The sequence below is a fragment of the Parus major genome, chromosome 28, assembly GCF_001522545.3.
Source record: "Parus major isolate Abel chromosome 28, Parus_major1.1, whole genome shotgun sequence".
NCBI lineage: Eukaryota > Metazoa > Chordata > Aves > Passeriformes > Paridae > Parus > Parus major.
The window spans coordinates 2,098,819-2,111,808 of NC_031797.1; the positions used below are offsets into that span (position 1 = coordinate 2,098,819).

Sequence of the window (12,990 nt, forward strand, 5' to 3'; positions counted from 1 at the left end):
TCAATCACGGTGAGGAGGGCGGGGCCCCGTCCCTCGGCGTGCGGCGCGCGGGCATTGGCGGCGCGCGGGGGCCGCTGTGGCGCTGAGGCGGTTTCCGGTTCCGCGGGGCGGGCGCGGGGCTGGCGCTGCCTGTGAGTGACACACAATGAGGCGGGCGGCGGGGCCGTGAGGGGCCGCGACCGAGCAGGCGGCGGCCGAGGCGGTGGGGAGGGGGGTGGGGGGGACGGACAGAGCGGCTTCGCTCGTGGACAGAGCAGGGGAAGAGATTCTCTCCCCCCCGCCCCGCCGACCGGGCAGCGAAACCGCCGCGGCGGCGGGAGCGAGCGAGCGGGGCCCGCGGCGCTGCTGTGCCCAGCCATGGACAATCAGGTGAGGGGAGCGGCCGCGCCGCGCTGCCGGAGGGGTGGGGCGGTGCCGCCCCCCCTCAGAGAGGGGGGCATGTAGGGGAGGGAGCCCCGGGAAAGGGGCCCTGAATGGGGGGGCGCCCCTGTCGGGAAGGGGGGGCTGGGGGGCATCGCCCCCTTTGGGGGGGTATATATCCTCGTCACACGCTCTTTGGGGAGGGGCACACCTCCTCCGTACCCTTCATTTGGGGGGGATACATGTTCTCCCTACACCCTTTAATGGGCACACCTCCTCCCCATCCCACCTGGGGGGGGCATATCTCGCTTTTGGGGAGCACATCTCCTCGTCAGTCCCATTTGGGGGCACACCTCCTCCTTCCCACACCCTGTTGCGGGGGCACATCTCCTCTCCTGTCCCTTCTAGGCGGCACACGTCCTCCTCACACCTCTTTGTGGGGACACACCTCCTCCCTACAACCCCCATTTAGGGAGCACATCTCCTTCTCACACCCTTTTGGGGGTGGCAGATCCCCTCAATCCAATTTGGGGAGTTACACCTCCTTCCCACCCCCCCATTTGAGGATGGTTCACGCCTTTTCCTCACTCCCTTTTTGGGGGACACATCTCCTTAATCCCATTTGGGAGGCACACCTCCTCCTTCCTGCACCTTTTGCGTGAACACATCTCCCCAATCCTATTTGTGGGGGTACCTCCTCCCCACCCCCCATTTGGGGGACACACCTCCTCCCCACACCCCATTTGGGGGGGGGGCTACATCATCTCCCCAATCCCATTTTGGGGACCACATCACACCCCTCGTTTAATGGGGACTCCTCCTTCCCACCCCGCATTTGGGGGTCACACCCCCTCCCCAATCCCATTGAGAGGGGGCACCTCCCCACACCCGTCTGGGGGGGTTTCAGCCCTCTCCCCTCCGTGGGCGGCCGCTGCAGCCTCGCCCGCGGCGGGGGGTGTGAGCAGCATTTCCCGCAAATTCCTGCCTGGGATTATTGCCGGGGAGGGAGGTGCCGGCGGGGCGACCCCCCCCGAGCCGCGCTGGGAAGGGTTAATGCCACCGGGAGAGTCCCTGCCGGCCCGGGGGGTTCCAGGATGCGTGCGGGAAGTTTACCTGAGGTGATGTGGATGGGGAGCCTTTTGTGTGCGGGGAGCGGGTAACAGGTACCTCCCGGGCTGAGGTTCGGGAACGAGCCCCGCTATCCCGGATAATCACCCGGAGGAGCGGGAATGGGAGCTGCTGATGGCTTTCAGGCAATTAGCACATCAAACAAAAACCAGAGCAGCCTTCAGAATGTTTATTGAGAAGTTGAAAGCAGGCTCCTTTGTATTATTACAAATTGTTTGAATAGGATCCTGATTTCCCTTTGTTGAGAGACACGCTTGGAAAAAAAAGGGAAAAACCCTCCATTTTCGGTGGAGCAACTTTGGATGCTGGTTATGTTGGGAGATCTTATTTTCAAATGTGTTTCAACTTTTGGCTTAATTCACAGCGATTGTTAATTGGAGCAGGGTGTGAGGAGTGCAGCAAGTACAACTTTCACTCTCAGTTAAACAGTTCTCTTTTATGTTTAATTTCGGTCTCTTCCACACAGCCCCATCTGGTTCTCAGCTCCAATTTCTCAGCCGTTTCAACTCGGAAAGGCAGATTTTGTAGCCTGACAGTCATTTGCACTTCTCAGGAGAGGGGTAGTAACTGGCAACAGTAGCAGGATTTAAAGGGTAATTATGGAATCGATAACGTGAGGCTGCGGCACAGCCTGGCTCAGGGGATGTGAACACTGTGGGAAGCATCCCAGATAAAGCAGGCCTGCAGGCACACTCCAATGTGAGCTCAGGATTTCGGCAGGCTGGCTCCACATAATGCTTTTGCAGCGTTGGAGGGATTGCTGTGCTCGGAGAGAAGCACACCTTGCCTTTCTTCTCAGCCCTTAATGCGACATGAAAGAACAGCCGGCCCTGGGCCTTGGTTCTTAGCGCAGGAGCGAGGTGGAGCTGCTGTAGATAAGCCTTAAGAACAGGAAAAAATGGCCTGCCAAGAGAACTTGCAGAGGAAGGTATCCCAAAGAAGTGCTGTAGCAATAATGGTGAAGGAATTAATGAGATGAGTTTGTCCCCGAGCCTTAGGATTGATGTGTTGGGTGGCTGAAGGTATTTTGCTGTAAAGATTTAAACTGCCTGAAAAACTGTGTTAAGGCTTATGGTTGAAATTGGAACTGGACTGCAATTTGGGAGGTCAGGCTTTGATGCCTGGTGCTCTGCAGACCTCCTGTGAGAGCTTTTTACAAAGACAAGAAGGCTGAGATGGAGACACTTGTGCATTTTCAGCAAGTATTCACCATGCTCTGGAAAAAAATCTCGGGTTGGAGATGCAAAATATTTTTAGAGCATTAATTGTGATCACATTCCTTGCTGCAGTTTGTCAGGGAGAAAATAAGGGTGATACTTTCCCTAAACGTTTGTCTGGAGCTCAGGAAGCTTTCTCTTTCCCTGCTCATTGTCTAACATGCCCTTGGTTTGGCTCCAGGTCAACATGTAATATAGGTAATGACAAATAATGCTGCCTCTCCCAATGGTAATTGGAACTTGCTAGGAGGAGCAAGACACTTTTTTTCAAGCCTGAAGTGAAGAATGGGGTAGGGACTAAAACCAGCCCCTTTTTCTCTGAGCCTCCTGGTGCTGGAGCTGGATTTTGGTAGGTTTAGTTTGGAATCACTGCTGCTGCTCTGGTTTGTGTAACAAATGTGCACAAAAGTTGGGTACCTTGAGTGTTATTCCCTGTCTACAAATGTGGCTCTAAGATTTCCTTGATTTATCTTGTGTTTGAATCCCATTTGCCTTTTTTCTGTTACATCTGTTTAATTCATTTCCTTTCTTCTGGCTGTGAAGTCTGCAATACTATGTGGATTTTCACCATTAATTTAATTTGGGTTTTAAGGCATTTAATGGGATTTTTGTGCTTTGAGCCAGATGTGGGATACACCTTCCCTGTTACTCAGAGATCAGAGTAGGATTCAGGAGTGCAAATCAGAATTAGGTCAGTTTAGTGTTGGACATTGTACAGGCAGATATGTTAACTTGGTCTTTGAAAGCGAGATAATAAAATATATTTAGAACCATACAGGAAACATAATTTTCTTCTGATGAGTGATATATTCTAGAGAATATCGTAAACCACCAATTCATGATCTGATTTTTCCTGTTTCAAGATGAGTTTTCTGTCAGTGCTGTGAATTCTGTAAGCTGTGAACATCGAGTTCTGTCTCTGACACTTTCTAGAAATAAAGATTCCTCAATTAGGACTTTGCTGACAATTTAACTGATAAGTGAGGCAGAGAAACCGATCCCTCTTGTAGAGCTGCTCTCTCTGCAATGTTAATATTAGGAAGAAAATAGGTATGAAATGGTGCTGAGAGCTATTTTTGTGTCAGCTTTGCCGTTGATAACAGCGTTTTGCAGTCTGAGGCTGATCCCCACATGGGGGCTGTTGTGTTCCCGGGTGGATCCAGCACCTTCCAGCACGGTTTTGTGTCTCTCTGCTCACGGTCCTGCCTCTGTCCCCACGCAGTGCACGGTGCAGGTGAAGCTGGAGCTGGGGCACCGGGCCCAGCTGCGCAAGAAGCCGACCACGGAAGGGTTCACCCATGACTGGATGGTGTTCGTGCGGGGCCCGGAGCAGTGCGACATCCAGCACTTCGTGGAGCGCGTCGTCTTCCGGCTGCACGAGAGCTTCCCAAAACCCAAGCGAGGTCAGAGGGGTTGGATGTGGTTTATCTCTATGAAAGAGCATTTTGCAAGTCAAGGTTGGGTTGAACTGTCACTTTTCTGTGAAATATCTCCTTAAAGAGGAGCGAAATATCTATTGCGTGCACTCCAGCTTTAACCTTTCCCCACTGTGTTTGAGGAAGGTCAGGGAGAATGGGACCTTCCTTTGCTGAAAGGGCAGGAGGTGAGCTGCTTTCTCCTCTTATTTAAGCATTAGTGTGTGCAGGTTCTCAAGACACATGTGACAGCAGAAAATAATTCATGTTACACAGTGGGAAAGATGGGTTTGATTTGTTAGAATTTGCCAGCAAAAGCTAGAAGCACATGAGAGACGCTCTAATCTCGGGCTCATATGTGTAATGGGTATGGAGATTTGCAGATTCTTGCAATTTCTAGTCTCGGGTGCCTGTTCACATAGCCTTAACCCAGCAGAAATGAATGCTGCCATGGGGTGATGGTGTCTTTGCTGTACATTCCCCCTGCAAGCCCAGTGCAGTCATCGTGGTTGGGTTGCAATGTTATTTTCTGATTTTGTTTTCTGACTCTGTAGCAAAATTAACCTTATTCATGGCATGGGGTAGCAGGAGCTCATGAGGTTGAGGAGCAGGAATTGCCCTTCTCAGGGGCAGTGCAGTTACATCTGTGTAGGACTGTGTAACTGAAACTGCAGCATTAGTGCTTTAGGAAATACAAGCTGCCCATGAGAATTGTTGTAATGTGCATTCTTGGGAATACTGCTTTGGGAGCAGGACACTCAGGATGCCTTAGGACACCCTGTGACATTGGGTATTTGTGAGAGTCCACGGTGGAAAGGAACTGAGAGGAGCTCAGCATTAACAAGGGCGTGACTCTGGTCTATGTTGGTAATACCTCCTTTAGGCTGATCTGCTAAAACTGATGTATGATAAGCAGGTGCAGGACTGAGCTGAAAGCAATCTGTAGGTTACAGTTCTTGTCTTCTGGTGTAATTAATTTATTACAAATAACTGTGTTGGGATAGTACATAGAATCCTGGAATGGTTTGGATTGGAAGGGCCCTTAAAGCCTATCCCATTCCACCCTCTGCCATGGGCAGGGACCCCACCCACTGTCCCAAGCTGCTCCAAGCCCCGCAGGCTGGACGCTTGCAGGGATCCAGGGGCAGCCACAGCTGCTCTGGGCACCCTGTGCCAGGGCCTCCCCACCCTCCCAGGGAGGAATTCCTTCCCAATACCCCATCTATCTCTGCCCTCTGGCAGTATAAAACCATGGCATTTGCACAGTCAGTAGCTGTATCATCTGCCTTTACTGGGGTATTTTTTTCCCCATCCCTGTGTTTTCCAAGCTTCCTTGAGCTTGCTCCTAATGCCAGCATGCTTTTGGCCAGGGTGTGTCTGGGTTGTACTGTGGCAAATGCTGTGGCAAATGCCTCTCCTATTCCTGAGTTTATTTGAAGGGTTTCTTCAGATGGTGCCCTCTTGGAGCAGATCCTGGTGCTGAAGGTGGGCTTGTGCTGCTGGCAGATTGCTCTTGGAGCCCTTGGAATTTGTCAGAATAGAGTGGCAGAGGAACAAAGGCTGCTTGGCAGATAGGCTTAAGATTCCTGCTGCCATATTGGCACTGCTCTTTGGTTTGGGATTTTTCCCTCTAAATGACAGGGTTCTTATATGAAATTCAAGTTAAAGCAAGTCTAGAGGTTTTTGTTATTTTTAGTGATGCCCTTTTTTCTCAGTTGCATTTGGAGTGCTGCTTTCCAGCATCTTAATGATGGTAGAAGTGCTTAGAGCTGGGTGGGGATAATACAGCTACATTAAAGGAAAATAATTTGTGTGCTTTTAGGTTTGATGTACTGTTTCCTAATCATATTAATTACTTGGAATTCTTAAGAGAAACTCAAAAGATTTGCACTGAATTCCTCTAATTACCTAATTGACTTTATTTACATATATTGTAGTGCATAAATTATATGCAAGTGCATCCGGTTCCTGAGAGGGAGAATATCTGTGTGGGTCTCATGTTTCTCCTGGCAGCTGCTGTGTGCTGCTACATCATGGCCAAAGAAATGATCCTGGAATCCTTCAAATTGGATATCCTGGAATGGATCATAGGAAGGATTCAGGAGCATGAGCCCATACCAGGTAGCGGGACAGGGGGAACTGAGGCAGGGACATGCAGATTAATTTCTGAGAAGCAATTAACTTTTCTAATTGCTGTTTCTGCAGTAAGCAGCTCTGACCTTAGCAGAAAACTGGTTCACCTTCCTCCTCGTGTTTCCTTGTGTGTGAAATAAATAGCAGTGCTCACCTGCCCTTCAGGTTTGTTCAGCTGTGGGGGAAGCAGCAGCCTGGAGTGTGGCTGTTACCCAACTATGAGCATTGAGGAGTGCAGGGGAGTGTTTCAAGGAAAAAATAATCACCTGCTTGTGCATGGTAGTGTTTTGATTCAGAAATATGGGCATCAAAGTAAAGTTTACCTTTCTGTGCTGTTTAACCTTTTGGGTCTTGGCCTTTCCTTGCCAGGCACTTGGAACTGGCAGTGTGCATTGTTGTGGGACTGCCCAGAAATGTAATTGTATCTCAGTGCACAGGAGGGGAAGGATCTCACTGAGACTCTGGCCTGCAGTGTTTTATGTTTCCGTTCCATGGGAGGAGCTAAGAGCAGATTTTGTATTCTTAACTAAGCCTGTGGCCACCATCTTATTCTGTGTGGGTTTTTCCACAAAGGTCAGTGTTTTAACTATGCCCTGAGTTGTCAGAGGCCCAGTTCTCCTTTTTGGCTCGGATAAAGTTGTGCTGAATTCCAAGTTCACATTTATTTGTTCTCTTTCAGTGTGCAAGGAGCCCCCCTACAAGGTGGAGGAGTCTGGCTACGCTGGCTTCATTATGCCCATTGAAGTGCACTTCAAAAACAAGGTAGAATCTGATTTCTGGTCTTCTAATTGTTTTGAGCTGTGCCAGAGCCTGAAACTGCCTGACAGAAAGACTCTAAATTATGTGACTGTTTTATGTGTGTGTTTTTTATTAGTCTAATAAATAGAATTTAACTGGGAGTTGGAAGCTCCTGCCAGACTTCAAAAGAAAGCTTTTGGCAGAAATGGAATTGCATAGAAAGGTGATACCAGGACAGTGGATGGTCATGGAGATCCTGAGCAGAGATTGTACACTTGTAGCTTCTTTAGCATGGAGGATATTAAAGCAATATTATTATATTTAAAGTATTTTATGTACATGTGAAAGTAAATAAACATAAAACACGGATACTATAAATATTTGTAAACACTGTGTTGATTGTAAATATATTAAAAAATCTGCTTTTGAATTTGCAAGCTTATTAAATTTAACTGTATAGGTATGAAATCTGCAGAGGCCCAAGACAAACATTTGCATTTACAGCACAAGTATTTAGAGCTGTGTTAAAGATATCCTTGTTCTAACTCAGTGCTCTTCCAGAAAGAAAACACTAAATATTTTAAGGCTTAAGATGCATTGCCAGCAGGTATATGAAAGTTAAAATTTGGATTTACTGCTTGCTTTAAGTCTACCACAGAGGTCACATGCTGTAGGTTATGAAAACAGGGAATTGGGCATTTGTGTTCATATTACCTCAGTTTCAGTTAAATTGTTTTGTTAAACATGAATAATGGATGTTTCTGGGTTTGATTACTGCTTAAATAATAAAATAAAAACGAATGTTTTGCTTATGATCCCTAAGAGGGAACTGAGATAAACTAAAGCAAAAATGTTTGGCCACATCCCTGTAATCTGTGCTCTCCCACCCCCTCAGCTGTCCGAGCAGCAGTCCTTACCCCAGGTGTGTTGACAGCAGACCACATGTAACAGCCTCCTTCTATTTACCTTCTCTTCCTCCTTTCCCTGTCCCTCCCACAAACATCTGTCTGCTGTTCTCTTCTGTCGCTGCTCCAGCCCAGGATGCTCTCCTGGCAGTGTCACTTGTGAATAATCAGCATTTTGGGTTGGGTTCTTGGCCTACCACATTGCTCTCACCCCACTTTATGGGCTGGAGGAATAAGCCAGATAATGGGGCTGAGCCACAGAAGACAGAGTGCCCTCCTAAGCCTGGGAATGTTTTGCCCACAAGTTGTTTTTTGGGTGGGTAGGGTAAGCCAAAAGGCTGGGAAGAAGAATGGCAGGCAGGGACTGAGGGGTGAACGTTGTTGATACAAGCAGCTTTTTGGCAAAGACTGAAAACTACTTCTTGAGTGCAACAAAAACACCTCAAAAGCTTGAAAGTAGTTCTACTTCTGGTGGCTTTCCTGAGGTTTTAGATGGGAATCAGAAAATTCTCCATCTGCACTAAATATTGGCTTAAGTCAGGTTCAAAATCCTTTACACTCTTGACCAAAAAATGTGAACTTCTCCAGGCTGATTCCTTAAAAGTGAAACCTCTAATACCTGGGAGGGGTGAACTGTGTTTTAGTTCTACCCTTTCATTTTATTTTCCCTTCCTTTCTTCATCCAGCTGTTCCCCACTCTTCCCTTTTCCCTGCAGTTCTCCAATGATTTCTTTCACAAATGCTCAGATCTCCCTCATTTCTCTGTCTTTTTGTAGGTGCTCACGTTTGCTGTGAATGCCATCTGCATTCCTATGTTTTCTTTTCCCTCTGTCCCTCATATTCCCATGTTCCTCATGGAATATGGAGCTGGCAGCTTTTCTGACTAGAACTTGCTTTCACACCCACCGGGGTCATCACTCCTCATTGTTCCTCCACGCACGTGACTGCAGAGTTGTTCCCCAGCACTGAGCAGAGAGGTGGCTTTTATAAATAAGGGAAATAGGTGGGCTCTGTTCTCCCTGGAAACAATGGAAGGAGCTGTTAATTTAGGAGAAGGCTCTTTGTTTCTGACATTTTGGTCTTCAGAAACATGACAAATAAATAGGAGAACAGGTTGAGTTGCAGACTTGTTTTCAAAGCTACAGATCTTCAAAACACTCATTTTTGCCCTTTTTTTTAGCTGCATGTTTTCTGGAGAAGTTCTTTTCCGTTTTTAAGCTGATTAACAAATTGCTAATTAAGGAGTTTCAGGCAGCACTTCTCATTATTTAATTGGGGCAAGGGGTGGTTGAGAGAAAAGGTGGAAAAGGTTCCATCTTCCAGCATATCATTGGAACAAAGATGTGTTTTCAGATTCAGCCATGAACTCAGGATTGCAGGGAGCTCAGAAGCTGCTGCTGAGGGGGTGAGCAGGGACAGGAGCTCAGGAAGGGCTGGAGCTGTGCCAGGGCTTGGGATGGATCTCAGGGCAAGGTTCTTCCCCCCGAGGCTGCTGGCACTGCCCAGGCTCCCCAGGGAATGGGCCCGGCCCCAAGGCTGCCAGAGCTCCAGGAGCGTTTGGACAGCGCTCTCAGGGATGCTCAGGGTGGGCTTGTTGGGGGGTCTGGGCAGGGCCAGGGGCTGCGCTGATCATCCCTGGGGGTCCCTCCCAGCTCAGGACATTCCAGGATTCTGTGTGAAGAGTTGGGCTCCTCTGTCCACTGCTGCCCTGTGATGATGCCATCTGGGAATTTTAAGAGCATTGATCATTTTCAGTAAGTGCAGTTGAAGGAAATGTAAGAGGTAAATACATCTACAAAGACAGGAATGCAAAGTCTGGGATATAGTAAAAATTAAAAAGATAGGGAAAGAGGAGGAGGAGGGGGAATGGCAAAGGTTTAGGATACAGGCTGTGTTCTCCTGAATTAAAGAAGATTGTGTTAAAACACCAAACGAAGTCTTCATTACTTTAAGATCTTGTTCTCACTCTGATCTGTGTAAACCTGTTGACACTGGTGGGGATCAGCTGGTGTGTGTGCAGCAGATATTGTGAATTGATTACAGCATTTAGGACTCTGAGTAATTGTCTTCAAGTAGATGTTATGGATTGGTCCCGGGATGGGGGTGAAAAGGCTCTTTGAAGGTGACTGGGCAGCAGAGCAGGGTCTGGGTGTTTTTGTGGCGTATGTTCCTCACATTCTGACACATTTTTGTTGATGTGTGTCCTCATCTGAAACCAGACTTGCAGAGGCTTTGGGATTTGTTTATCGATGCATGTTTAGCTTTGTGAAGGTGAGAAAAGAAAGGATTTAAAGAGGGAGTGAGCCCAGTCTTTGGAGATTGATCTTTGCCATGGTTGGCTGAAATGGGTTTTCTTTCCACAGTTTAAGCCTTCTTTCTTAGCCATTTCCTTTCCCTGTTCTGATTTGTTACTGGGATGACAAATCCTGGCTGTCAGAGCTGTGTGCTCTTTGCTTTGGCTAAAGAAATACCAACCTGTGCTCTGGGAAAGAACAGCTTTGCTAAGAGCTGTTTTAATGAACTTGATCAGGGTTTTTTTTAAGCAACTTGGCATAAAATTGCCTATTGACTCTTTGTTTTGGAGGACTCCCTTTTTGTTACCATTGTTGTGTGTTAGGAGCAGCAGACTCGGTGCTCTCGGTGCCTTTTTGTCAGATGGGGAAGTGTCAGCAGAGTGTGAAAAAGGTGTAAGAGTCTGTTCTTATCCTCTGTGAACATTGCTGGCCTGTGTTTGTCCTTCCTGTGCTGCAATCCAGCTCCTCCATGAGCAGGTGCTTTCTCAGGGCTGGTATTTGAATTGCAGAATATAAATTGTGAATATTGCAGTGAGCCTGGGCAGTTGGAGGCTCTGAGCAGCCACAGCACTCGCGGTCTCCTTTAACACTGGCAGAGCCTTTACTGCTGTAACTGATCCTGAAAAACAAATGGCAGGGGCTCAGCAGGTTGATTGATAAAGCTTTTGAAAGTCGAGTTGGCTAATGACAGCAGATCATTTGGACTGGAAATGTTAGTGTGCTATTTTTGTTTTGAAATCCTTTGTGTTCCTGTAACGAGGGCTGCTGTGAGTGGCTTCTGGTGCTTGAATCGATACAAACCGCGTACAACAAATGCGTTGCTGTTTTTCTCCTGCTCTTCCCCTTCCCTCTCCCCCTCAATTTCAACAGTCTGGAGGCTTTTTTTCATTGTTGTCTCCAAATAAATCTCTTCTAGTGGTACATGTTGTAATCTGGAGGCTGTAATACAGGTCTGGCTTTGGTATTCATTCCCTGTGACATTTTTTGCATCCTAATCAAATTAGATCAATCCTCCCCACAAAGCTAAAGGTCTAGTAGATTTTCATGTTATTCTGATATAAGGCAGATGATATTAATGCAACATGGATAAGATGTTGTATTAAAGTCTCTTTAAAGATGCTACCTCCTAATTTTAGTGCTAGAGATAAAAGCCTTCCAGGATTTACATAATGGATACATGGAACTTGGGCTTTTCCTATTAGTGAGAAGGAGATAAGCAAAGAAAGCAAAGAAATTCATTTGATTTTTCCAGTGAGGTTCAAAAGAAAAATATGCATATTTTACCCCTTCTGCAACCTTTGTAGAGGTGATATAGAAAACAAATAGAGAAGTATTGGAAAAGGGGAAAATTAGTTGTGTATCAGAGTAGGAACTCAATGGAGACATTGTAGGTGGGCTGCACATATGGCAGGGGAGGTGAAACAGGATCAGCTACAACTGGTGTCAGGACTGTGCCATCAGGAAGGGATTGGCCTGGGGAAAGCTGGGGCAAGTGTTGGCCAGGGAAATATTCCTCAGGAAGGTTGAAGAGCCTGTGTTTGCATGAGACATTTGATTTTACTGAAATTGCCATTTGGGGCAGGATGTGCAGAGGTTTGAGGAGAGCTTTAACCTGTTGGAGTTTACTCAGGGTTGCTGAAAGCTGGGGAAGGAGGAGTGAAACTTGTCCTTTTGTCTGCCCTTTGAGGGAAATGTTTTAGATCTGTGCAATGTTCCTTCCCAAACCTGCAGCAATTCCTTTTGTCCTGCTGCTGCTGACTAAGGAATCTTTGCTTTTACACTTTTCTGTCAGAAATTAGGATGGATTATCAATTTATCCATTTTTTTTAATCTGAGGAGGGCCAGAACCCCTGGGCTGTGTGTGTTTGAGTGGCCATTCAGTGTGACACATCCATAGACACCTCCAGGTGATGAAAATACTTATATATGTATATGTGCATGGCATCTGTGGCAAGGCTGCATTTGCAAAGACAGAAGCTTTATCAGCCATGCCAGCTTCACATCATGTATTTGTAAGAGTTAGTAGATTATTAAGTGTTTGTCTTGGAGTAGTGAATAGATAAAGAGATGTATTTACACTAATCTACATTATATTAATATATTCATTTTACTCTTTTTATATTTATTTATATATATATATATATATATATTTGTGTATATATAATAAAAATACATTAGGAAAACCTAATTTTCAAACAAAGTAATAAACATCTGAAGGAGGAAACTCCTAAATGTTTAACCCTGGAGAATCTCCCAAAAGATAAGGGTGGTTCATGGATTCCTGAGTGGAACATAAAGCTGATTATTTCAAAATCTGAATATTGGGCTATTCCAATTTCCAGTGCCCTGTCTGGAAGCTGCTCCAGGACCAGTCAGACGGGTTGTACCAGCCTGGGAAGGGGTTTCATTTCTCCAGACTGTTCTGGATAAATGCCTCTGTCAGGCTGGATCTATGGCAAAAGGGAAGTGGTGTTAGATGTTATAGTTATTGAATAACCATGAGCCTGCTTCCTTGGTGTGCTAGATTTTTGTAGATAATTTTGTTTTATGGCTTTCTAAAAGTGATTTATGAGCTTTATGCGCACGCTACCAGTGAAATTCTTTTGATTTGTGTTAAGTGGCAAAGGGCACACCCTGCCTTAAAAACAAGACAAGGAAATTTTAACAAAAGACTTTAAAAAATTCCTCCTCTTATGAAAAGTGCCAAAAGAACTTTAACCCATTACTTCAGAACTCAAAGGAAAAATAAAGCAGCTTCAGAGCTCGTAACAGCTCAGTGGCAGGCAGTGCAGACAGGAAG

At 46.5% G+C, this 12,990-nt stretch overlaps 1 protein-coding gene across 2 annotated transcripts in view; it reads left to right on the forward strand.

Moving 5' to 3' along the window:
* The first annotated feature begins 217 nt into the window (after window positions 1-217).
* The window catches only part of MLLT1 (MLLT1 super elongation complex subunit), a 32,286-nt gene continuing 19,513 nt past the window's right edge, over window positions 218-12,990 (forward strand). For both annotated transcript variants that reach the window (XM_015651890.2, XM_015651891.2), the window contains exons 1-3: window positions 218-369; window positions 3,928-4,108; window positions 6,933-7,015. In XM_015651890.2, the coding sequence (XP_015507376.1) occupies window positions 358-369; window positions 3,928-4,108; window positions 6,933-7,015 (276 nt within the window). In that variant the 5' untranslated portion in view covers window positions 218-357. The remainder of the gene's footprint in view (window positions 370-3,927; window positions 4,109-6,932; window positions 7,016-12,990) is intronic.